Raw genomic sequence first — 24,353 nt, 5'->3', positions numbered from 1 at the left:
AAGATCAGGCCGGTGAACACAAACTGATCCTCTTGACTTCTAAGATTGCTCCACTTATCCGGCGTGGAATAATATCTTGGCCCTGGGATAAAAAGCTCAGCCCTCTACATATATTTACTTGGGGTCTCATATCTTCACCGGGGACTGGACAATCACTGAAACAGGGTAATTCCTCAGGGCTTGTTCCTGAAATATTGCTCATGCACACAGTCACCCCCCCCCCCCCCTTCCTCTGTGCAGAAGGCAAGCAGTGCAGAACTGCTATGTAATGACTCTAAAATGCAAAGTGCGCTGACCAACAGAGCATTCACCTGAGGCTATGGAGGTTTAATTTCTTGCGTGCCTGAGTGTGATAAGTGGCAATCCAAATGTTGTGACTCTCCTTCAAGCTCTGTGGAGGCCAGCCAAGTGGAGCACGCGTGGGGGAAGTTGGGGGGGAAAAAAACAAAAAAACAAACCTTGAATGATCTGAAATTTGAAGAAAGAGGCACCACAGAATTCAAGGCAGGCATCAATTATTAAGACAAGCAAGACAGCCGTGACACAATGTACAGATGGAACTTTGGAGGCTGTTTTTTTGACAGTGTTTTGGGTGGTCCGACTTGGAAAGAAATATTGCATCTAAAAGTGAATATTTTAACAAAGGCGAGTGACATTCCTGCAGCTGAGCTTCTGCTGACTCCCAGGGTCATGAAACAGTCTCATATTAAAGCTGCTTTCATCTCTTTTTTTAATATCAACAATGGATCACATGAGTAATGTTTAATGTAGAAGGGCTCACTCATATTGATGAACCCACAGAAAACTTTTATTTTAGCGAATATCAGTTCATTGCTTTGGTTTTCTGGCCCGCAGCTTTATCGCTTTGGTTCACTGTCACCGCTCTCATCAACTAACTTTTGGCAGCAGCGTGCAGCTGACCTCCGATGGTGAACATAGCGAAGCTTTCAGCAACTGGGTGGAATCTAAAACTTAGTGAAATCTAAAACTTAGCTAAAAGGAGAATAAATATTGACCATACACTCATCAGGTGACCAGAAATAAATTATTGCAGGTTTAATAGTCTTTTTAAAATATATTTTGTTGATGCTTCTTTGTCCTGATTTATTCTTATACTGCGATCAATCTTGATTATCTTTGATTTATGTATTTATTCAAATGGTTTCTCTATTTTTTCTGTTCATATTTTACTTTTTCTGTTCCATAATAAATGAAGTAGATCTTATTTGATTGAGTTATTATAACCCTTTCCTGCAGGGGGCACTCTTGCATTTGATGTGACGCCTTTCTTTGAGCCTTAAGAGATTTTTATTTCAAGTGTTGAGTTGAAGAGCATGAACAGAGCCTCTGAAAGACCTAATTTGCTTTTTATTCAACATGCGGGCCACTTTTGTGTGGATTCACATGATGTAATAGTTTAATTGATACCTTTCTCTGGTCCTACTGAGTGTTAAGGCTGCACAGAGGAGGATAATGGCTTTAGTTTTCGATAAACATGTAATTTTAGATTTTCACATATAAAGAAAGCATAATGGATATTTATACCACTTTAGGGGTGATATCATCAAGGTGATATCATCCACCCACACTCTCACATATCAAGCCTGCAGTCTGCAAATGAGGCATGTTTCACACTCTCTGCAGCTCTACAGGTATAATACCAGGTAGGTTGAATGATTCTTTGAAATGGTTTTCCCTGAAACCAACCTGTTAACTACCACAGCGACTCATGTTGTGTCTACTTATCTGTAATTCTGTGTTAGTACAGTGAGCGGTGAACAAACAAAGAACTCGACCTGACCCAAAGAAGCCTTGTTTGTCAGTGAAACCGTGGCTCCATTGTGGGGGGGCAAAGCCTGGCGCATTTTGAGTCAATGTGGGAGCTGGAGAGCACAGACTGTCTTTCAGTCTGTCTGTCTGTCTGCCTCTACATTTCCGCCTTTACTCATCCTTCTCTCAGTTAGCACTCCCTCTCTCACCCCCCCCCCCCCCCCGTATGTCTGGCTGCTAGTGGAGATGATGTGGTAAAACTTTTCAATATTATGTCACTTTGACATCAATTAAAAATGTAATACAGAAAGGGTGAGGGGTTATTAAATGCATTAGTGAAAAAGCTTTTAACACACTGTAAGCAGACTGTGAGAATAATGAATCAAAGCTGATCAGGTCTTTGTCATCCATGTATTTGGATATTTGGACCCATATTTTTAGTCATGGCAGCAGCGCGGCTCTGGGGATGGCTGTGTTGGTCTGTTGGTCCACCACTTTGGTCCAAAGCTCCCACGCTCTGAAATAACCTCCCTTCCCACATTGAGCCCTGTTCCACCATTGACCATTTCATATCAAATCTAAAGGTCCACCTCATGGCTCTTTCCTTTGGTTCTCTCTGACGCTGACCCATGGTTTCTGGTTCTATTAAACTACCCTTACCATCTCTTCTTTTATTACTTGGACTTTGATTTTATCATCTCACTGGCTCCTGCTGTTTTCCATTTTAGTCTTCTATGTATTATTACATTACACATTATTGCCTTTATGTCTTGTTTCCTTTAATCATGTATATCTGTACTGAGGCTGCTAGATGCTAACCCATCTGCCTCAACTGGAAAGCACTTTGGGTCAGCTCCTGTTGTTTTAAAATGTGCTTTAGAAATAAAAGTGATTTGATTTGATAAATTGAAAAAGCTCAACGAGTACTGGAAGGAGTTTCATGAACAAGCACTTGCATTTTCCCTCTTTTCATGGGATTTGTTGCCATAAGACCAATATAGAGAATCATCAGCTTTATCCTCCTAATGACTCTAAATGTTTTCATACAGTTCAAATTCAACATTAGTCTGAATGATATAGAATCTAAACACTGAGCAAATCAATTCAAGCTTTGTCACCTCTGTTGAATCTGTCTGCCTGTAGATTTTCATTGCCTGATCTCACTCGAAACATTGTGCTTTTTCTTTTGTATTCAAAAAGCTGTGATGGTGTATTACAGGGTGACATTTCGCCGCTGGCCTTTCTCTACGCTGGCCTTTAAATTTGCTGTTTGTGTGTCTTTGTCCTGTGTTTAACTGTGTGTTAGGTCAGATTAACAAATGGTAAGGCCGGTGGCAGGCTGAATAACAGCATTAACCAGAGAACAATGGGAGTGTGGGACTAAGCCCTTTCACAACCTGTCTGATAGCTTGTGGCGTTGATGTCATCCTCTGACTCAGGCCGTTACCACCGCCGCTGTCACCCTGGACGCTTGGATGCATGACATCACCAAATGACACATATCACTCTCCACTACTGCCTCCAGGCTTTCATTTCTCTCCTTTCCTCTCTCTCTCTCCCTGTCTTCAGTCATTTGCATACTCATCAGCTTTCCTGCATTGTAGGCTTCCACTTTGTCAGTCTGTGAGCAAGGAGGAGAGGAGCATGAAAGGACATCATTAGTTTTCCAAGGAGACGCAGATAAAGGGAGAGAAAGTCTGAGAACAAAGACTGTTGGGTCATGTGATGTGCTCTCAGGAGGACTTCCTTTTTAATAGAGTACAATAGTAAGTGGCTACTGATGTTGGCTGCAGATAACAGAACAGAACAAAAATATGGTGAATATCACCTTTCTTGTTTTCAGTAAGAAGAATGGTGAAGAATTTGCAGGTTTTTAAAATGTGGGCATCAGTGTTTTAGATTGCAGTGACGTGATCATCACGTCATCCCCATTCAGCTGAAACCACATATCTATGAATTTGGTGAAAAGAATTGAAGAATTAAGTGTTCCTCAAGGGATTGAGACAAGTAAAAAGTCCCCCATTGGATTATGTGAAAAAAAGCACTGTCACACAGCTGAAAACAGATGTTTTTCTCAGCTCATAAAAAGCAGATGTTGTGGACACACATGGCATCGTCCCCTTTCAATTATGGTCTGTTTAAGGTTTTCCATTGTTCCCATTCAGAAGTGATACAAATAATAACAATAACTGATTGTAAAAGTTCATTATCGACTCTGGAAAAACATAACCTGAATTCATTTTTTCCCCCAAATTCAACCACATCTCACAGTCTTCACCGGTTGATGGAGTGTGCTCAGTTGTCATAGAGATGGCATCACGTGACCCAAGTATGCCCATGTGACAACAGGCGATGATGGATAAGGGGATCTTTGTGTCTGTTCGCCAAATAGCAACAGCAAACTAAATATTTTTGCCCAAGATAATAATTTAAGCCATTATAACTGAAACTGCAGATTGATTTTAGTTCAAGTTTAGAAACTTCATATTGTAAAATGTTTTAAAGTCTCAATAAGTACTCCAAAACCTCAAGTTTTTGTGTCCAATTAGAAGAAATAAAGATGAATATTTTTTTATTATTCACTGGATAACCGAGCACATCTGTTAATCACTAGCCCATTCACGGACGTTTTTACATGTGTTATTCTATCCACCTGGTGTCTGCTAAGTTTATCCTTGCAAAACCATCCTCTGTCAAATAGGAAGTGGAGCGTTTTACATTTCTGACAGCTGCCTCAGCTTGTGCAGAATAATGTAGGGAAACTGAGGAGTTAGCACGAGCAGTATCATCAACTGAGGAGACAAAGAGAAGAACACTTACTATAGAAACTCACACTTCAATAGAAAAATCTTCCACTTTCACATTTAAACAAAACCAGATGACTGCGAGATAGTGTTTCAGCTCGGGGTCCTGCAATTCCTGACTTGTCTCTCATTAATTTACAGTATTATTATTGCAGTTATAGTCCAGAACAGCTGCCAACAGAGGCCAAACCTCAGCTCCCTGTGGGACGGCCATGCAGAGCTAAAGAGCCCTGGCTCCCACACCAGCCATGCAGCAGGTGACCCCCTGTCCTAGAAACAGTTGCTATTTAGATGTGATTAGCAGCGGGTGCAGAGAGACTCATTGTTATTTATACTGCGTTATCCCCGTGTTTGTTTCAGAGGTTGAGGACGGCAAGTATTTCTGATAAGTTGCTCCACTCGAGGGTCACGGCTGAGAAGTTTAGGTTTATAACCTCTAAGAAGACACAAACATTTACTAAACAGACACTCACTGTTGGCGATGGGTATAAATATCAGGGGACATCATCTAATACCCTCAGTCGTGTAAATCCATCCATGTGTGTGATATGCTTCCATTCTGGGATAAGGTCAGAATTAAATTGGGCTCCCACTGCAGGGAGAATGACAGTATTTGCTATTCTTGAGATCATTATCTCAGATTTCATCAAAGCATGAGGTAAACCAAAATTGCAAGTGCACACACAGCCACCTTAAGTGCACATCAAGCACCACGGTACATCAAGATTAGTGATGCTTCATCCCTGACTCTATGCACTGTAAGCGTGAGTGTATACGCCGGCAAGCGAGAGTGAATGTTTAAATTTTTTGATCGTTAACTAAACAATATTTGGTTGTTGCTAAGTGACCGTGAGGATGATTCACCCCTCCTCAGGCGAAGGGACATGCCAACTTGAATGAATAATACTGAGCAGACTAGTCCAACTCAGAGAAAATAGGGTTGTTATGAGTTCACTGATGTAGCTGTTATTGTTAGGGGTAAACCATATCTCTACCGGTAATCTGTCACGGCTGCTGGCCTCCTCGCACAGGCAACATTTAAAGGAGACATTTGTCCTTTTAATAGATGTTGAGTAGAAGATTCTTTTTTTAAATTTTCGCTGCTTACAAAACTAATTTCAGTAGTTTTCAGCCTTCAGGTAGGACTGATGGTTTTGGGGGAGGTGGGTATATATATAGCTGATGTATGAAATGTGTTATAAATATATAGCCTATAGTAATGTATCCCTCCTAACATATTGATATAGCAATACATTGATGTTTGGTCTTTATTATCTATCAGTTTTTGGTTTGTTTAAAGTTGTTAAAGTAAAATTTTGCTTGTTTATAAGACACAATCTTCCACATAATTTCATCATATGTCTTAGAACTGTTATTCTTGATTTTACAACCGTCGTGCAAGTCAGAGGAGGCGAAGACCTGAGGCCTGAAAGAGTTGGAAGTGTCAACTGAAATGTTTGCTTGGAAAGAGCTGAAATGTCAGTTAAAGAAAACAAAATGAAAACAGTGGAAATGTCAGTTGGAGGGTGAGTTGAGTAAGCAGGGGAAACATTTGAAATGGTTGAAATACTGAAACAGTTGAGGTCACAGTTGAAGTAGCGGTCGAAAGACAAACGGTGGGAGAGGTTAAAACGGCTGTTAAAATGGCAGCCCTGAAAGGACTTGAAGTGTCAGTTGAGTTGTTAGAGGCTTTGAAATGTTAGTCGAAGCGTGAGCTGTAAAATGCAGCTTTAAAGTGATAGACCCGAAAGAAATGACGGACCATAAGTAGATGTTAGTTGAAGTGTCAACACTGAAAGCAGTTGAGTGTATTGAGTACGAACAGTTGGTTGTTAAAGTTATAAGGTCAAGCCGTTTTCTTTGTTGTGGTTGTTCAAAGTTGAAACCATGAAACCTGAAAGGGTTTGAAGTGTTAGTCCAAGTGTAAACTCTAAAAGAGTCAAAGATAAGATCACATTTCTGTTAAAATTCTGATTTGGTTGTATGTTTTGTGACATCTGCTTATTGCTGTCTATCTAGCCCAGCACACTATTGAAAAAACTTTTGAGATTTATAATCTCAATTAGGCCTTCCTTGCTAACTAAATGTTAAATATGTTAAATGAAACTAAAAAAATCTAAAGTGGATAAACCATCTGAGCTTGCTGCTGAACATTCACAGTCGAAGCATTTGTGATACAGACACGGCTGAAGTTGCAGTTGAACTGGCAGGAGACACACACAGTTACTAAATGAAGTTGAAATGGCAGTGCTGAAAGAAGTTGAAGTGTCAATTTAGGTGTGAGTGCTGAGTGAAGACGGAGCATCATTTGGGGTGAAAGTGCTCAAAGGAGTCGAAGATTCAGTTGAAGTTCAGGCACTGAATGGAGTCATTAGTTCAACTGAAAAGAATCAGTGTGTGCGCACAAACTAAAAGAGGATGTTGAAGTTGAGGCGTCAGGTGGAGTGGAAACACTGAAAGCAGTTGGAGTAAATTGTGTTTAGACAGTGGAAGTTGTGGTTAGGAGAAGTGGGGAGGGATTTTTTTCGTTGTTGAAAGGTTTGAAATGTCAAAGTATAATCAGTGAAAGAAGCTGAAATGTCAACTGGAACTGTAACTCACTGTTGCTAATTTGATAACTAACTTAGCCAGGACACTCTTGAAATGAGCTTTTCCTTGTTAAATAAAGGTTTCAAATGTTTTGTCAGGCTTTGATCTGATGTGTAATTCTGAGTAAATGTCATTTCGCTGTTAGATTGTAGTACTCTCCAGTCCAGTGTCCAAAAACATGTAACACAACAGAAAAATAAGTTCTCTTTTGTTAAAACAAAGATTTACAAGTTATTATTTTTGGACTTCTGACACATTTTAATTCTATTTCCATACAGTATGTTGGTGTAATGCTTATAATAATGACTTCTGTGTAGAGGTATAATCTAAGATGTGTTTGTCAGTTCCAATGTTGAATTCCGTCACCAATCTTATCAATTCATTTGATATTAGTTTGTATTTTTGGGAGTTTTGTCACGTTAAACTCTGTTTGTCACATGCTGTCAGTCCTTACAAAAGTTTATACAGGAAATTCGCTTTCCATCCAATATATCAAAAAATAAACAAAGACATGCAGTCATGGTGTGACAGTATTTCTGAGGGAGGCACCATAATGCATCGACAGACTGGGCTGACAGGTTTTTTCTTTTTTTCCTTTTTGGGCTCTCAAAGCTCAGACAGTTTGTACAATGATAGTCACACAGCCCGAGTATTAACGATGAACAGAATGTTATTTTGGAAAGCTGTGTCAGGTCTTGCTCACTCAATTAAATTGCCTAATGAAGCTAATGAAGTAGATTTAAAATGATGGAGAGAGAGATAATCAGCCCATGAAGTTTCAAGAGGTTAGACACGTTTGAAGCTGTGTGCTGTGTTGTGTTTCAGCCTGACGGACTGAGAAGCTGATAAATATTCAGAAAGTAAAGGGGCATAGGTCGACAGGCTGTTGAGTCTTTGGCAGCGTCCCTCCCCGCCATCGTTGGACATGTTGCTTTTCAAGCTGTTGAGTCTGCAGTAGGCCCATCTGTGCCATTCGCTCTTAGAAATCCTTCAGTAGCAACATTTCTCCATTTCTCAAATCTTCAGCACTGATAAAGAAATTAAGTTAATGGCCAGATGGGAAGAAATACTGGGAGCGAGGGGGCAGTCTTTTGCATATTAAAGACTAAAAACAGCAATTAGTAAATGGGCTAATTTGTAATTCAAACAGCCTCCTGGGTCTTTGCTAAATGAATGTATGTATGACAACCGGTTTCCAAGGTTACATAAGGTCGAGATCTTCCTGTGCTGCTCTAAATGTGACACTGAGTCTGCACCTCGCTGAACACAGGAAGTGGTTTGAGTCTTTCATCTGGGCCAGCGAATACCGCACCACGATCAGTCATGTTTTCCATGCCGAGCAACTGAGAAAGGCAAGCCACTTGACTGTGTTTTACATCAAAGTTTGACATTATCTCATATCATGTGTGTGAGCTCGAAACAGATACACAAAGCCGCACGCTGTCATGTTTTCCATGGGCTGACATTTATAAAGGAAGGCGGTTGGCTCGATCCAGTTCGAGATCTCGCGAAAAGGAGAAAATGTTCGTAAAACAAGGTTTGTCATCCCGTTGAAGGCTCAAAATGAAATAATAAAAAGCTTTTTAACATCTGTAAAAACTCTCACCAGCAGCGAACATTTCAACATCCACCTGTTTCCTACAACGACGGCATTGAGAGAGAACTGGCAGAATCCTCCTGTAAATGTAAAAACACAGATGGTTGAAGCAAACAGCACAAATACAGCACTGACTGAGCAGCACTGATACAAAAACAAATTTTGTTTATTTCCAACTCTTTGTACAAAGTCTGAAGGTAAATTACAGGACAAATGTGCTACTTCAATGATATTTAAAAGGTGGACATATCGCATAAGTGACTTAATAACACAATTTCAAGAAGCTCATATTTAGCCATAAGTTTTAATGCTGTTCACTTTATAGTCAACCCTGACAGAAAATATGCTTTGAGAAGAACACAATTCACACTGAATTACACTTTTAGCCATGGCTCTGACAATGGCAACGTCAGTCTGTTGGTCCAGTACTTTATAACCAAAATTCAAGATTCAAAATGCTCCAATGCTCATATAATACAATCAATCAATAACTTTCATGGTCCCTGGAGGATGAATCCTGACGACTCTGATGGTCCTGACTTTACCTCTAGTGTCAACATCAGGTCCGAATTTGAATTAGTCCAAACCCTTGTTTGCCTTGTGGAGTGTGTGCTCACAGAGCCGCTGGCAGGGCTGCATTATTCTTGTTTATGAACATATAGAGTAAAGAGCTTCATTTGTTTTTCCAGCGACATCCAACTCTTGCAACACACTTTCCACTTGTAGCAACTATGGCACCATGAACTTTTCTGTGGTTATGCTTCAGTTCTCAAAGCACCTGGTTAAGGAGAAAAATGTTGTCTAAATTTTGAGAGAATTGAACTTGCAGCACAAGACAGAATGTGCTTAGTTAGCTGACATTTAACCAAAACTCTGATCGATCCCTTACATTAACTGAAGTGCTTTTGTTGCCTAAACCTCACATCACAAGATGTGAACTCCAGTGTCACAGTCCTGTGCTTTTGTCCCCCCCCCCCCCCCCCCCCCCCCCCATCTCCACCAAACTATAAGTATCACGCAAACATTTTTAGGAAAACTGATTAGAAACATAATTTCTAGAAGATGGGGTTGATGTTGGGCTGTTGTGGTTCAGAAATTTCTCATCCAGGCCTGAATTAGCACTGAGCGCTTCCAGGAACCGCCATGTCTTCCATATAACCTGTTAGCATCTGAACTCTGCCTCAGTGTTCCTGATCTTTATCATGAACACGTCATCATGATGACCACAATCTTTTGATCAAAACACAGATGTCTTATCGAATCACTTTCACAGCTTTGATGGTGCAGACTTGCTTCTTGGTGATCCCTCTTGTCTTCTACGAAGCAGCCCCATTGTAGGTGTCGATCTGAAACGTCTGACACCAGTTGGAGAGGGTTTTATGGTGTCGGTTTGACAAACAGTCAGCCTTATGAAACCAGCCATACAGGCACAACTGGTTCAATTTACATAACAGGTTGGGTCATGCCGAATCCTGTGTTTGAATATCCAACAGATCTTTTAAAAGTTGTTCCAAGCTTCTGCTTATTTCTTATGGACTATGACAAACTATAAGTGAAGTATTATTGTTCTGTGTGTGTGTTTTTATACTTCCCGTTATTCTAATTTCAATTATAGTTGCTATAGTTACAGATATAAATGTTCACAGCTCTCTATAGCCTACATGTCATTACTCCTCTGTGGCCATGCATCTCCAATACTATTAATTGTTTTCAGCTTTATGCTGATGCATTTTTTTCAGATAATCCAGTGGGTTTTTTAAAATGGTTGATTTAGTGTGGGTGGTATGTACTCATATGATCATAAGTACAGATAAAGCACCAATACAGCAATCTAAAAATGCTCCATTACAAATCCTACTTTCAAATTCTTTCTCAAGTTAATGCTTATTTTATATAATAGATTAGTATTATTTACTTATTTGGACCGACTCTTTACTAATGTGTTGCATTAGCTAGTAACTTCAGCTATCAGATGACTGTAGCGGAGTAAAAAGCGCAGTTCTTCTCTCTGAGATGTGATGGAGTGGAAGTATAAAGTTAAGATATGTTCATATAACTTACTTTTCGCCTCTGCATAAATGAACACTTAATCCTTCTAATTTATCTGATGAATATGATGGATTTTTATGGATTTTACATGAATGAGCAGTGAAATTTTAAATAATTCGGCCACTACATTAAATATCAGATGAAAAACGAGAACAGTATTTGTTGAGTGTCCTCTGAAGGCCTGGGGTGCTTGTTCACTTACCCTTTATCACAAGTGAAACAGGAGTAGCTGGGACTCCAATCTGAACAGGCTTTGATCAGCTGTGTCCATTTATATATAACCATACAGAGGGCTAATAATAGAAGCAATACTACATGCCCCACATTGTTTCAGGTTGCCAATGAGGATAAATAGAGAGCTCAGATTATATTTGGGGTTTGAAGCCAGCGAGACCCTTTCACCGCAACATGGGTCCTGTCATATGGGACTGTGCAGTCAGCCAACTTGGCACTTGCTTAACAGCACTCCTGCCAAAGACACACACTTATTACCACCAATAATGTTAACTCGCTATCTCACACACACGTCACTGTTGTTGTCTTACACAAGACGAGACACTATCTTCATTATTATGTTCTTATTCTTTCATTACATTCCAGTTGCAGCAGGTTAGAGTTTGATCCATTTGCCAGTATCTGCTTCTCCAAAGCTTCAATCAGTTTATATTTTGAACGAGGAAACATCTGCATCTGGTTTTTATTGGGAATAATAACCAGAACTGGTATTACCAGGTGAGCTCCTTGGTTTTGTCTTACAGGTTTGGGTAATACTGCCTTCAAGTGCTGTGGGAAATACGAACGTTTGAGTGTGTAACTGTGCAGACACATTATTAAAAAAATGGAAATGTGCTCCATATAATGTGCTCCATATAATGTGTATCCATATATTGTGTATCCTTGCTTCACATGTGTGCATTGCTCATAAGTAGCTGAAGTGGAAACTGTAACCTCGAGGACGACTAGAAACACAAAAACAACAGTGTGAGGACAAGAAGGCAGCTGGAGGAATATGAAAATGTAGAAGTGATTTGTTTGTTCATAAAGCTCCAGATATCGTCTCTCGAACTCCGCAGGCCTTCGAGTGAATAATTTGGAAAAAGCGGACCAGAAAGATGAGAGAGGAAAAATAAGCACGGGGGATGAAATTATAAAGGACATGCATGTATCTCAGTATAAAGACACACATCTTTGTAGACTCATTGTAGAACTTTTATCGTTCTTTCAATGAGCCCCCAGTTTTTGGTCCCGGTTGTTTGCCTGTTTCTTCATCTGTTACCCGGCAGGATGTCTCTAAAACATGACAGATATAAATGGGATTTGGTGGAAGGTTAGCCCACTGACCAAGGAACAACAGGTCCATTTCATCTGACTTGTTATAGCAAGAGAAGCACAGGTGTTACTAGTAACATTAATGTCTGCTCTGTTAATGTCACAGTGACAGTGGGCCAGCATGCACAATACCAGGACCCTAAAACTGAAGCAGCTAAATGGAATTCGGCCAGTATTAAATCCATTATTTAAAGCAGCACTGAAACTGAAAAAAGCCTAGTGTGTCAGCATGGTGGTGAACTCATATCATGTGATCTATGCTGTTAAAGACTCACCTGCATTGACAATGATAAGTTTATGTAAATTCATATTTTTGCTTATTCAACTGTATTATTGCTCATCTCCAATGACCAATAACTCCAAAAACTGTCCGCACTGAGGCGCCTGGAGTCCCTGCACGGCTTCACTTTTTCTACCAATGTGTGTGTTGTAATTCTGAAAATTAGTTTCCACTGTGCATAATTAAAACCACGCACAACGACCACAACATTATTTACCAGCCTGCATTGACTTCCACTCTCCTTGCCTCTGCCGCTGCAGCGCCGCGTCCACTTCACTTCACTTAACAGTTAACAGTTTACGAGCAGCACGCGAACGCACCGCGTCTCCTTCCTCGAGCCTCCCGGAGAGGCTTTTGATTGGCTGCCAGTGACATCATCCCTGCTCGTACTTGGGACTGAAGGCGGCTCAAGCGACTGCTCCCCTTCTCCCCCCCCCCCTCCTCCTCCCCCCTCCTCCCCCCCCCTCCACCTCCAGCCACAGAGGCAGACGAGCGGGGCCAAGTCCCTCCCACCGCGGGGCCGGACCTCACTGTACAAAACAGCTCCACGTTTAATATTAATGAAGTCGCGCATTGGCTCCCGCACGCGTCAATCCCGCTGCGCAACTTCTGTAGGCTGGCAGACTTCCTTCAATATTATTTGTGGGGAGCGGGGTAAAAGTACTAAAAAATGTTGCCGCTCCACAACACTGGGACGGACTGAATGGAGGCAGCGCAGTCAGCGAGCGGACACAATAAATCCGTCTACAGCGCACCGCGACACACACCGGTAAGCAGCAATATAAGACAAGTTTGGCATTCAGGCTCCGAGGCACAAGTTGTTGTTGAAATGCACAGTCATAGAGATTTCACGCCATTCTATAATTAATGAAGAGGAATATTGAATTGCTGTAAAACCATCTTGGGCTGATCGGTGGGTTATTGTCGCTGATTGTTCCTTTAATCGCACGAATTAAGTGTTTTTATCGCAGCCCTTCTCTTTATTATATCCCACTGTTGCGACAAAGTTACATCCCCGACGTTTAAAATACACCCATCGCGTTTTTTTTTTTTTTTTGCTTTTTATTTGATAGATTTATTTATTTATTTTGATGTGGCGGTATGAAACTGAATTTCCTCCAGTGTTCAGCTCATCTGATCAGTTCGTCTCGTCCTGAGAGCCATATCACATTCTCGGCACGTTCTCATGCCGGTTTCCTCAATGAATTTGGCCATGAATGATTTCTGCTTTTGCTGAAGCTGCACCGTGCTTAAAGGATGGCAATGGCCGGGACAGGCGCTGCTCGGCGGGTGTCTTTACATAATATGCCAGGATGACATGCTTTTAAAATGCTCAGGCTGCTGATCAAAAGGAAATGCCTCCCCTCTTTTTTTTTTTTTTTTTTTTTTTGTACCCCGACTTTCCATTTAGGGGAGAGACCAAACTGCGGCGTAGCGTTGATGCAGTATTTTATCTTTTTCTCTCTTTTTTTCTTCCTTGTTATAAAAGCTTGGCATCAGACAGACCACAGCTGGGTTTAAAAATTCAGCATCACACACACACAGGCACATGTATGATGGCTGATATTAATTACAAAGTGATTCAGTTACACAAGACTCTGTGATGATTTCACTGTTTATTATTAGTGGCCAGTCTGACACGCCTACATTTTCCCACCAAGTTGGGTGTTACCCTGCAGGTGTTGACACTACTAATATTTGGCTTCAGCAGCCGTTTTCTAGTTTGCACGTTGATCAAACAGACAGCAGGTCTGCCTTTGTGCTCTCTGTTCTTTCATTCACAGCCTTGATCTGAATCAGTGGATCCAGGATTCATTGAACTAAACTGGTTTTTGCAAAGATTTTTCTCGCTCGCCTCATGTTTTTGCGTCTCTCTGTCCCCACAGAGCGGCTTGTTGACTTCTCAGTAAACGTCCAGCCCTCGGCCTCCCCATGCCTCCATCTCCTCTTGACGACAGAATTGTGGTGGCGCTGCCAAGGCCGATCCGACCTCAGGAACTCCAACTGCGCCTGGACACCAGCTACCTGGATTCCATCGCCACCAGCAGCACCAACAAGACAGTCATCAGCACCACCGTGGTGAAGATCCGGGCGACGGCCAGTCTTGTAACGTATATGCCCTCATCCAAGGGCTCCACGCGCTCATTGTCGTGTGGATGCAGCAGTGCCAGCTGCTGCTCTGTGACTACCTATGAGAAGGACAGCCAGAGCCTCAGCCACAGCCAGGTGAGCGCCAGCAGCCCCAACCTCAGCTATGCTGGGCCCCCCACCCCTATGGTTAGCAACCATGAAGCATTAAGCGGCCCCGGTCTCACCCCGGGCACGACGAAGGCCCTGCCAGCTGTGAGGCTCATCCACCCAAATGAGCTGGCCAAAAGGATGACCTGCTGCCCCATGGGACATCCTGTAGGGCCTGTCCCAGTCATCATCGACTGCCGGCCCTTCATGGAGTACAACAAGAGCCACATCCGGGGGGCCGTGCACATCAACTGCTCCGACAAGATCAGCCGGCGGCGGCTGCAGCAGGGCAAGATCACTGTGCTGGACCTCATTTCCTGCCGCGAGGGCAAGGACTCTTATAAGGGCATCTTCTCCAAAGAGATTGTGGTTTACGATGAGAGCACCATGGACCCCAACAGGCTGACATTCTCCCAGCCACTGCACGTGGTCCTGGAGTCACTGAGGAGGGAGGGCAAGGACCCCATCATCCTCAAAGGTAACACCTAAGTGGGTTTGTCAAGGCTTGGGGAAGAAGGAACTAAAGCTTTCCAGCACAAACAGGGGATAAAAACCAAGATTTTATGGGCTTAAGTTTGACTCTTGACTTTTTGGAAGTAAATCAGTTCAGACATATGAAAACAATGAGCATGGCAGCATAATAATGTGTCGTTGTGTGTGTGTTTAAAGCCTGTTAAACTTTCACCTTTATTGTTCTGCTCAGCTGATGTCGTCTGTAAACGCACTGGCTGTAGTTTGATCATCCTGTGAGCTTTGTAACTGAAGGAGTTACAGTCCCAGCAGCTTTTGCATGTGTGATCAAGCCTCTTTATCATCAACCTCGTACATAAACATAAGCACACACTCCTCACCAGCTTTCTATATGACACACATTAAGCGTTTTTGCAGGGAGTGAGAAGCAGCTGTTGGTAAATAAGGCGGCATATTGAGATAGCAGTCTCTGGGTTGCTGCCATGTTTTCTATCTTTGGTGTGTGTGTGTGTGTATGTTTGAAGCTGGAGCAGCGTGTCATGTTGGGGGCTGGGCTCCCAGTGTTTTCTGAACGCCTCTGAGTCACCGTCTAGCCGTAAGATCACAGCACCTTGATCTCTTCTCTTCTCTTCTCTTCTCTTCTGCTCCCCTGGTGCACTTTGATGGACGAGGCTCCTCTCCAGTCTCTCATCGCGTCTGCCTGAAGCTCGCCACAGTGGGATGAACAGGCAGACTGTTGCCTTTCTCTTTCTTCCCCTGGTTAAATTCTTACAAAATGCAAGCTGTCCTCTCTGACCGACCTTTTATCTACATTACAAGTCCTCGTTTCATGCCACGAATGGCTGGCATCTCCCATGTGTCCTCGCTGACGTGTTTGATTACAGACTATATTCCAGCAGTTACTTTGGATATGTGCTTAAATGGTTGATATTTTTACCAAAATGTGAACAAAACCTGCCCAAAACACAAAATGTATAATGCTGGAAGGGTCTTGGTTCCATCCAATTAACACTTCTCATACACTTTTTATTTCTTTCGAAATAGAGTGTTGATTTATTGATTAATAAATGAGTTTTTTCTGACTAATGGAAGTAGGAAGGGGGTGATTAGTCCAAGCTGTAGCAACAGTGACATATGTGGAACATTCTCGTAGGAATGCTGCTGAATAATTCACTCATGCTCCATTATTTGCTCTGCTACTAGTATGTCTTAGTCATGATTTCTTGTAAAACAACTTTTGCGTGATAGTTCGCTCCACTGGAAACACACAACCTTTTGTCCCTGCCCCGCTGCAGCCAAGAGCAGAAATAGGTTACATTTAATCCGTCAGAATCGCCATAAACAACATGTCAGTAATGTCAGAAGGTTTAGAGTAAGCGCTGGAAACAGCAGGTCTGTGCTGCGAGAGGCCTTGCGAGGCAGATGTGGTCATTTCTAAGGAGGAACTGAGCCTGTGGCTTATGAAAGTGATAGACACAGTTTTCGTGTTTTTCTCTTTGAGTTTAGTTTAGAGATAATGACAGGCGGTCACGCTCGACAGATTTCATCTCGCAGCAATGTGCTGCTTCTGGAGATTCTGTTCTGCTCTCAGTTTACTATGAAGCGTGTTATTTATCAGCTGAGTTTGACCCGAAAAGAAAGACTTTAGTTCAGTTTGAGCCAAAATAAGAAGTGGTTTTCACAGATCACTGTGCGGGTAGCTTAGCCATTTTACTGTTGGTTGATGCCGACCAAAAGATATTGGCTTCCAGATATAAATAGGCAGATATTAACTTTTATTGCTTGTGCACATTTATTGTTTCGGTTGAGTTTTACTGATGTCATCAACCTCATTTGGTGTGGAAAAGCCCTGATTGATGCATTATACACTCCCTGCTCAGCACCAAACAACAGACAAAGTTAGTGCCCTACTGGTGGGGCATTTAGCAGCTGTAAGAGCCTCATATTGCCCTCAGCAGTTGGTTGAGACCAAAACAGAGCTAGAAGAGAGAGAATTTTGGACTTCAATGTTGTGTCTTCTACGGTGATAATAGATAAATGTATTGTAAATGTATGGTAAATGTATAGATATTTACAGCTTCTTCTGCTGCCTGTAAGGGCTGAAAAAAATCTATGAATCCTGCCTTAGATTAAGGCAAGATTCTCTCTAATTAGCCATAAAGGCTGTCAGACATTTTGGTCTTTTAACGTAACCTGTGGCATTCTGAACTAAATTGTAAAGCTGTAAAGATATTGTATTTTATGACAGATAGGGTTTTATGAAAACGTGTGCATGTTTAACACCAATGAGCTTCTTTAAATGTCTGTAAAGTGACCTCGCTCTGTCTTAAGAAATGTTAGAAAATATCAAAAATAGTAGAAATTCCCCCCAAAGTCTTGTTTGACTGTGTTGTCAGAGCACCTGTATAGACTAGATTTTATTTGCTGTAGGGTAATTATCACTATTACAACCCACCACAGCAAGGGCTGTGCTAGCATCAGGTTAATGTCTCTGTTCATGGTTAACAGTTGGGCTGTTTAATGGTGAAAACACAGTCGGACAGTTGACAGGAGATCCCCACCTGCCCGGTCACCATGGGGAAGTTGTGCGATGACTTCACATGGCATGATGTCAGCTCTTGCAATGTGAACAATACATGAAGTGATACTTTGTGTGCGTGTGTGCGTGTGTGTGTGTATGTGTGTGTGACACTTTCCACCCCTCCCCACAACCCCTTGTGCTGAAGGGGAACTTTGGCCGATGGCATCACTCGCAACAGGTGTGAACCAGTTATTTGGGGAAGTGCAGATGTCCAGTGTGAAGTATATTAAACATTTAGTACATTTATTTACCTGCAGATTAACAAAGGGGATTTCTTGTGTAGTTCAGCCGGTGGAAACTGTCGTAGTTGCTATTTTTGGCCATTTCTGGCCTTCTTGAACGCGTTCACTCGCTGCAAATGGAAACACTGACAACCGCTTCATATTACTTTAGTGTCCAAATGGGGACATTAAAATTCTGACCAAATGTATCAGTGCCGTCTGGGAATTTGAGTTTTCTCAATGCTCTTTAAAGCAAGCTGTTGATGCTTTTTATCAGATGTGTATACAAAGTGTGCTTGTCCTACTCAGCTGTAACGTGTGCCATGTGGCGGACAGAAGCATGAGGGCATGTATTTTTAGCAGGGAGGGCTACAGTGGGAATTGAACCCTTAACCTTGGCAGTGTTAGCTACATGCTCTATCGAAGAAGACCAACAAGGGGAAAAAAGAAAATGTTGTTGGGCAGTTTTATTCATTTTTTAAAAGAGATTATTTATTAGACCTCCTGTTAGCACTTATGCATAGCACTTATGTCACAATTGTTCTGTTTGTGTTCACAGGAGGCCTTAGCAGCTTCAGGCAAAGCCACGAGAACCTGTGCGAGCACTCGCTGCACCTTCACGAGGGCTTGGACACCGGTGCGACTGCTGGCCTGACGGGGGCGCTACCTCACTCTCTGCCCTCCACCCCAGACATAGAGAACGCAGAGCTGACACCGATCCTGCCCTTCCTCTACCTGGGGAACGAGCACGACGCTCAGGACATCAACCTGCTGCAGCGCTTCAACATCGGCTACATCCTCAATGTGACCACCCACCTGCCGCTCTACCACTACGACACGGGCCTCTTCATCTACAAGCGCCTGCCCGCCACAGACAGCAACAAGCAGAACCTGCGCCAGTACTTCGAGGAGGCGTTTGAATTCATCGGTATGAGAACTCTCAACTTGCTTGAGCAGCAGAAGAAGTGCAAGCTAACACAGTGGCTGCCTCCAAATGTGTAGCAGAGAATGCTTTGATTGGCATTAGTGTCAATACAAGTTTTTTTAAATGAAGGTTTGAATGTTAGTTTGGAGTTTGCATATGTTTCTTTCCACAATCAAAACATTTCATCTAGTCAACTTGATACTAAATAGAAAGAAGCAGGAAAATGAAAGATATTGATTATGTAGGGAAGGGTATTGTTTTAAATGGTTTAATAGGCCACATATTATTTCTCCATTCCTTTCTTTAAGGAATCTAAACAGATTTTATATTCTACAAAAGGAACTATAGTTCTTAAAAGATGAATGTAATCACCAGCATCTATGCTAATTTTGCCGATTTCGGATTGTATTGTATTTAGAAAAAGCTCATTGCTCAGATAAAATACCCTTCGGTTAAATTCTTGTTTTAATGGAAGGATAAATGTGGTGTTTTTAAACCTGGGCCCTATTTTGACATATTTTGTGTTTAGAATGTCTGGATGGTACAAAACCTTATGGAATTGGCCCAGTAGGTCACCTCAGCTGGCAGCCGAGACAAATCACTGTCTTTGTCAGTGGAGTCTGGTGGCTTTGAACTAAGCGATATAACGGCTGTTTATGGTTAGACAAAAAGGATCTTACAGGTGTGTCTCTGTAGGGTCCTTTCTGTAATATTGTCAGACACCTAGAATAACAATCAGTGTCAGTGGCAAAAATGATGATCTGGTACAATTACCTGGAATGGTTAAGTCACATCTATTGTCTATTGAGCTACTGGGCCAATAAAAATATGGCCCAGGTTCAAAAATATCAGAGTTATCCTTTAAGAAATATGTGATCACTGAATAAGTTCTGTGAATCTGAGCAGGCATTTAATACCAGCTATATTCAGCTTTCACTTCTAATGCTTTTCTAATCTTTTCCAGTACTCCATACCACAGACACATTTCACTTGCTGCCAAAAAAGGGTTTCATAACCAGGCCTAGACAAATGCCTGGTCATTAATGGGAGTTTTAATGTCTTATCATGTGTGATGACTGTGCTTCCCCCGTGGGAACAAAGCGTTTACTATATTGTGCTCTAATGAAGTTTCCATGTTCCTCTTCGCAGAGGAAGCACATCAAGCAGGTATGGGCCTGTTGATCCACTGCCAGGCAGGCGTTTCCCGTTCAGCCACCATCGTGATCGCCTACCTGATGAAGCACACCTGGATGACCATGACAGACGCCTACAAGTTTGTCAAAACCAGGAGGCCCATCATCTCCCCGAACCTCAACTTCATGGGCCAGCTGTTGGAGTTCGAGGAGGACCTCAACAACGGAATAACGCCACGAATCCTCACACCAAAGCTGATTGGTGTGGAAACGGTCGTCTAAACGAGCCCTCCGACTCGACGCTCACACTTGTACTCACTCTCACTGTCCTCCAAGCGAGAGACCGGCTGCACCACGAGCTGCGTTGGAGTGTGTTTGTGTGTGAGAGAGAGAGAGAGAGAGAGCCGCTGTTTTCTTCTTGAATCTCCTCATGCTCATCTTGGACTCTCTGGAGTGCCAAAGCTCTGGGTCAGTGGTGACGAGAAATGCCAAAAATCCCTACTGTTTTGACCTGGCCGAAGTCCCGGAGGAGAGGACGAGTTAGAGCGACAGAGATGGAGAGGTAGAGAGGGGAAGCGGTCAGTGGGAAGCTTTCCATTTGTGACCGCAGAGGAGCAAACATGAGGGAAAAGATACTCTATGTGCTTAGGGGCAATTACTGAGGAGAGAAACTGTTAAAGCTCACACTGTGGCACACAGTTTCTGTTTGCAGACTAAAGCGGGGTTGGCCACGGCAGTGCCTGTCAAAAAAAAAAAAAAAAAAAAAAGATGAAGACATGTTTGGTGTGTTAATGTTGTTGTTCTATTTTTATACAGGGGTTTATCGGGGTGACCATGACAAGCCCACAGTGGCTTACTGTGCAATAATTTCAGAGTGGAATGCAACTGAGACCTTGATCTTATGTGTATATATCGGTAATGATTACGAAACATTTCCAGCTCTTTGCTGAAATGCCATTTTGATGTTAATGTAATTACTGTTGTTCAGTTCTATGCGTTTCTGTTTATGGTGCATACAGTTATGCTGTAATATTTGGCGCAGATGTGTACAAGAGACAGAAAAAATGGGGTTTTCTTTTTGAGTGCAGCTTGTGGGTTTATGTTAGTCTGCTAATCTGTGTATTTTCCAAAATACACACAACCACAAATTCATATTTTGTGCGTTTTGCTTCTGTATCTTCATTTTGCCATTCCTGCATCACATATGCATATATTTTTAGCAATATATATATTTCCAGACAGCCATAAGAGCTTTTTTTTTATGCATGGCTGCTGGCAGAGGAAAGAACACTTTGAAATAATCAGTGAATATTGTAAAACAGGGCTACTGGTGATGTTTAATGTAACAGAACGGAGGAAATTCACTGCCTGCTTCTGTTGTCTCCTCTGTTCTTTTTGCTCCCTTTCATCCATGAGCCAGCTCTGTTCTAATGTAACCTGCTGTGTCCCGATGTAGCTACATGTGTTTGTGTCAGTGCCCTAAATTTTCAGCTATGATTTAGTCCATTGTGAGGTAGCAGAGTTAAGGCTTCAAACAAACATTCACTTCCTCCCGTGGGTCCCAGTGTGGTGTGGTACAGGGTGGTACAGTAGAGCAGTGTGACCCTTGTTTAATCTTTTGCAAGTCCCCGTCGCTGACTCTAAGCTACAGTTAAGTGAGCTCTTCTGCCTCGCATAGGCAAGCGCTGCTGTCACGTGCTGTTCTAGTGCCTCTATCAATGCCTTAATTCATGTGTCACCACTGGGCCCGCGCATGGTACACCATGACGTGCAGACGAATGCAGAACAACACACCGAGGACGAATTTTAACTCCCAGACAAAAGCTCCCCCCTGGTCTCTGTGTGACATACACATTCAACTTTTACAAAGATTACTTCTGCTCCTCCTGATTCATATGCAGATTTTTAGGAAATTGCATTCAAAGATGCTAAAAAGCCTTGAGGTAAAAATGCTCCTTATGTAACTCTGATCTCGTGGTGGCATTTGAAGGAGAACACCACCGTGAATTATAAATTCTAAACAGTACTGTAAAGAGTATATGCGCACACACAGTTTACCCTCATCTTCCTGCGTCTGAAAATACTCACCTTTAACTTGATATGAAAAGAAAGGCTGCAAAAATACCCAACTTCCTGGTGCTGCTTCTTCACAAATTCATTCTGATCCATAATGCGGATTTTTGCATCTTAATTTTGCATTTCTGCCGTGTCAGTTTTTACACATTCGACTGTCTCATCTGCTGACAGTTTTAATGGGAATAATAGAAAGGGAAACTTCCAGGTGGGATGCATGCGTTTTTAAGGTGCACTCAACTCAACTTTTCAACCACCAGTTTAACCCTCAGCACACAGTATAAATGACCTCGTCCTGTTCAGATCACTGTGTGCATGACTACATAAAAAGTGAGCACTTCAACTCATCTTTGATATAATTGGTTTTGTTTTGATAAACCCAAGGGCTTTCAAAGAGTCCAACACATATAAAAAGAGCATGTAGTCCTTCAACTGAGCTTTATGCATTAAGTTTAGACCAAAATATCAACGTCTTCATATAATATTTTATAGTTTTCACCAAGCTGACTTGAGGCAGCTCCCTCACACATTATGGTCTGTTTTCTGTTCACGTTCACATGTTTCTCTGGCTTCTCCGTGGCTCTCCATTGTTTGCATGAAAATCAAGGCATAAAATGAAGCACAGGGCTACCGATATATCATTGTCAGAGCACCAAAAACCGATATTCATTTTGCAATACACCCTCTGTGAACCACTGTAGCTTCAAAAGTTCACCTGAACTGAAAAGGTCGGAAAATGACCGCATGTCCCAGTCAGAGAGATGAAGGCGTGTGCGAGGAGTTTTCACAGCATATAGCGCGTACAAACACACAGTGCACTCAGAAAGGCGTTACGACACCAACATTCACAACAATAAGCTTCGAAAATCCCTCATGTGAAAATTCATGCTATGCAAATGAAACCGTAACAGGTAGAGTCTTTACCCACCTACCACGTGAAGTCTCTGCCAAGATTTTCGAGCATGAATAACAGTTCGCAGCCTCAGCCTCTGACTGAAGTGAGTTTTTTAAAGTGTGACAAAGAAGTTGAAAAAAAAAAACAACAAACGTTTGTGTGGCGATGTGTTGCCTCACCTGTATTTTTGTTGCTGTTGTCGTTGGTGTCTCCTGGTGCTCCACAATATATTTGAATATGATAAAAAGGTATATAATAATCATTTACCACACGTTTGTAGCTTGTGCATTTATATTGCAAAAAAGAGGTTGCTTACCATCTGAGCCAATGTTATATAAGAATAATGTACCTTTTCGTCCCATCTGCTGGTTTCTACAACCGCAGCGGCACATGGCTTTTGTATGTAATGATCTATTTGACTGAACAATGTAACCGTCGTACTGTACATTACTCTCTGGTTGGAAAACGAAGCATGCTGTGTGCTCCTGGTCTGTGAGGGACACTCGCAGTCATTATGGTGCTGTATGTCTTTTCCCACACTGCTCTTTCTGTAGAGGTCATAGCCTGATCGACAGCTCCAAGAGACATCTGGGTCTGCTCCCTTTTATTTGGAAACAAGGTTCTGTATTAGAACAATATGAAGCTGTCATATGCACTCTTTGACGACTAGACTTGTTTAAGAGTCTCTGCTGTGGGCTCAGAGGCTTCGGTGGAAGTGGGCTTCGCTCTACAAGTCTCTGTATCTCTCTTTGTGTCTGTAGTCAACGGTCAAGTATATACAGTATATAAATATATATCTATTTTCTTTGTATGCATATATTCATTACTATTTTTGCACTGACCTACGGACAGATGGATTTATTTTTTTCCACAAAGGGTGCTATTATAACGGAGGCCTTCTCCCACACCTTTTTGCATGACTTGGCTCAAAATTCCTCAACTGGTCTGTCATCTCTCCCACTCTTCTCCTACTACTCCTTGAACTGTTGCAATTGAAGCACTGTAATTTTGTAATCCCTACTTGTGAGATTTGAAATAAACAGGGAGGCTTCAAGTTTGGTTTGGCATCCCGGAGGTTTATTTTCTCACGGTCTCTTCCCAACTAATTGAATTTGCCACTGAGAGAATAAAGTAGAAATAAGTTTGTAATTTGTTTCTCGGTTTCTTTCACATGGTGACAAATAAAACACACAACATGTTTAAAGCTGCTATAATCAGTATTGTTATGTTACCAATGTATCTAATGAGTATGTGCAATATGAAAGTGATTGTTTGTGGTGACAAATGCACAGAATTATCACCTGACTCTGCAGCTCCACCCCTCAGACTTACGCAGCCACTTTCAGTTCATCGTTCTGGTTTTATTGCCACCACTTTACTGGTTTGGTTAACTGTCAC

At 42.0% G+C, this 24,353-nt stretch overlaps 1 protein-coding gene across 1 annotated transcript; it reads left to right on the top strand.

Moving 5' to 3' along the window:
* Positions 1-13,059: 13,059 nt before the first annotated feature.
* dusp10 (dual specificity phosphatase 10) lies at positions 13,060-22,163 on the top strand. The gene is made up of 4 exons (XM_070849922.1): positions 13,060-13,187; positions 14,305-15,134; positions 18,489-18,857; positions 20,004-22,163. Exons 2-4 carry the CDS (start codon positions 14,351-14,353, stop codon positions 20,267-20,269), a joined length of 1,419 nt encoding a protein of 472 aa, XP_070706023.1. The 5' UTR covers positions 13,060-13,187; positions 14,305-14,350; the 3' UTR covers positions 20,270-22,163.
* Positions 22,164-24,353: the final 2,190 nt, after the last annotated feature.

This window comes from Pempheris klunzingeri, chromosome 18, assembly GCF_042242105.1.
Source record: "Pempheris klunzingeri isolate RE-2024b chromosome 18, fPemKlu1.hap1, whole genome shotgun sequence".
In the NCBI taxonomy this organism is placed as follows: domain Eukaryota; kingdom Metazoa; phylum Chordata; class Actinopteri; order Acropomatiformes; family Pempheridae; genus Pempheris; species Pempheris klunzingeri.
This window is presented reverse-complemented; position numbering and strand designations above follow the sequence as displayed.

Excerpts from the sequence above, each read along its gene's own strand:
- dusp10 (XM_070849922.1), top strand. The coding sequence starts at position 14,351 with ATGCCTCCATCTCCTCTTGACGACAGAATTGTGGTGGCGCTGCCAAGG. Across the intron at positions 15,135-18,488 it reads GGACCCCATCATCCTCAAAG|GAGGCCTTAGCAGCTTCAGG; the intron begins GTAACACCTAAG and ends TTGTGTTCACAG. Across the intron at positions 18,858-20,003 it reads GGAGGCGTTTGAATTCATCG|AGGAAGCACATCAAGCAGGT; the intron begins GTATGAGAACTC and ends TCCTCTTCGCAG.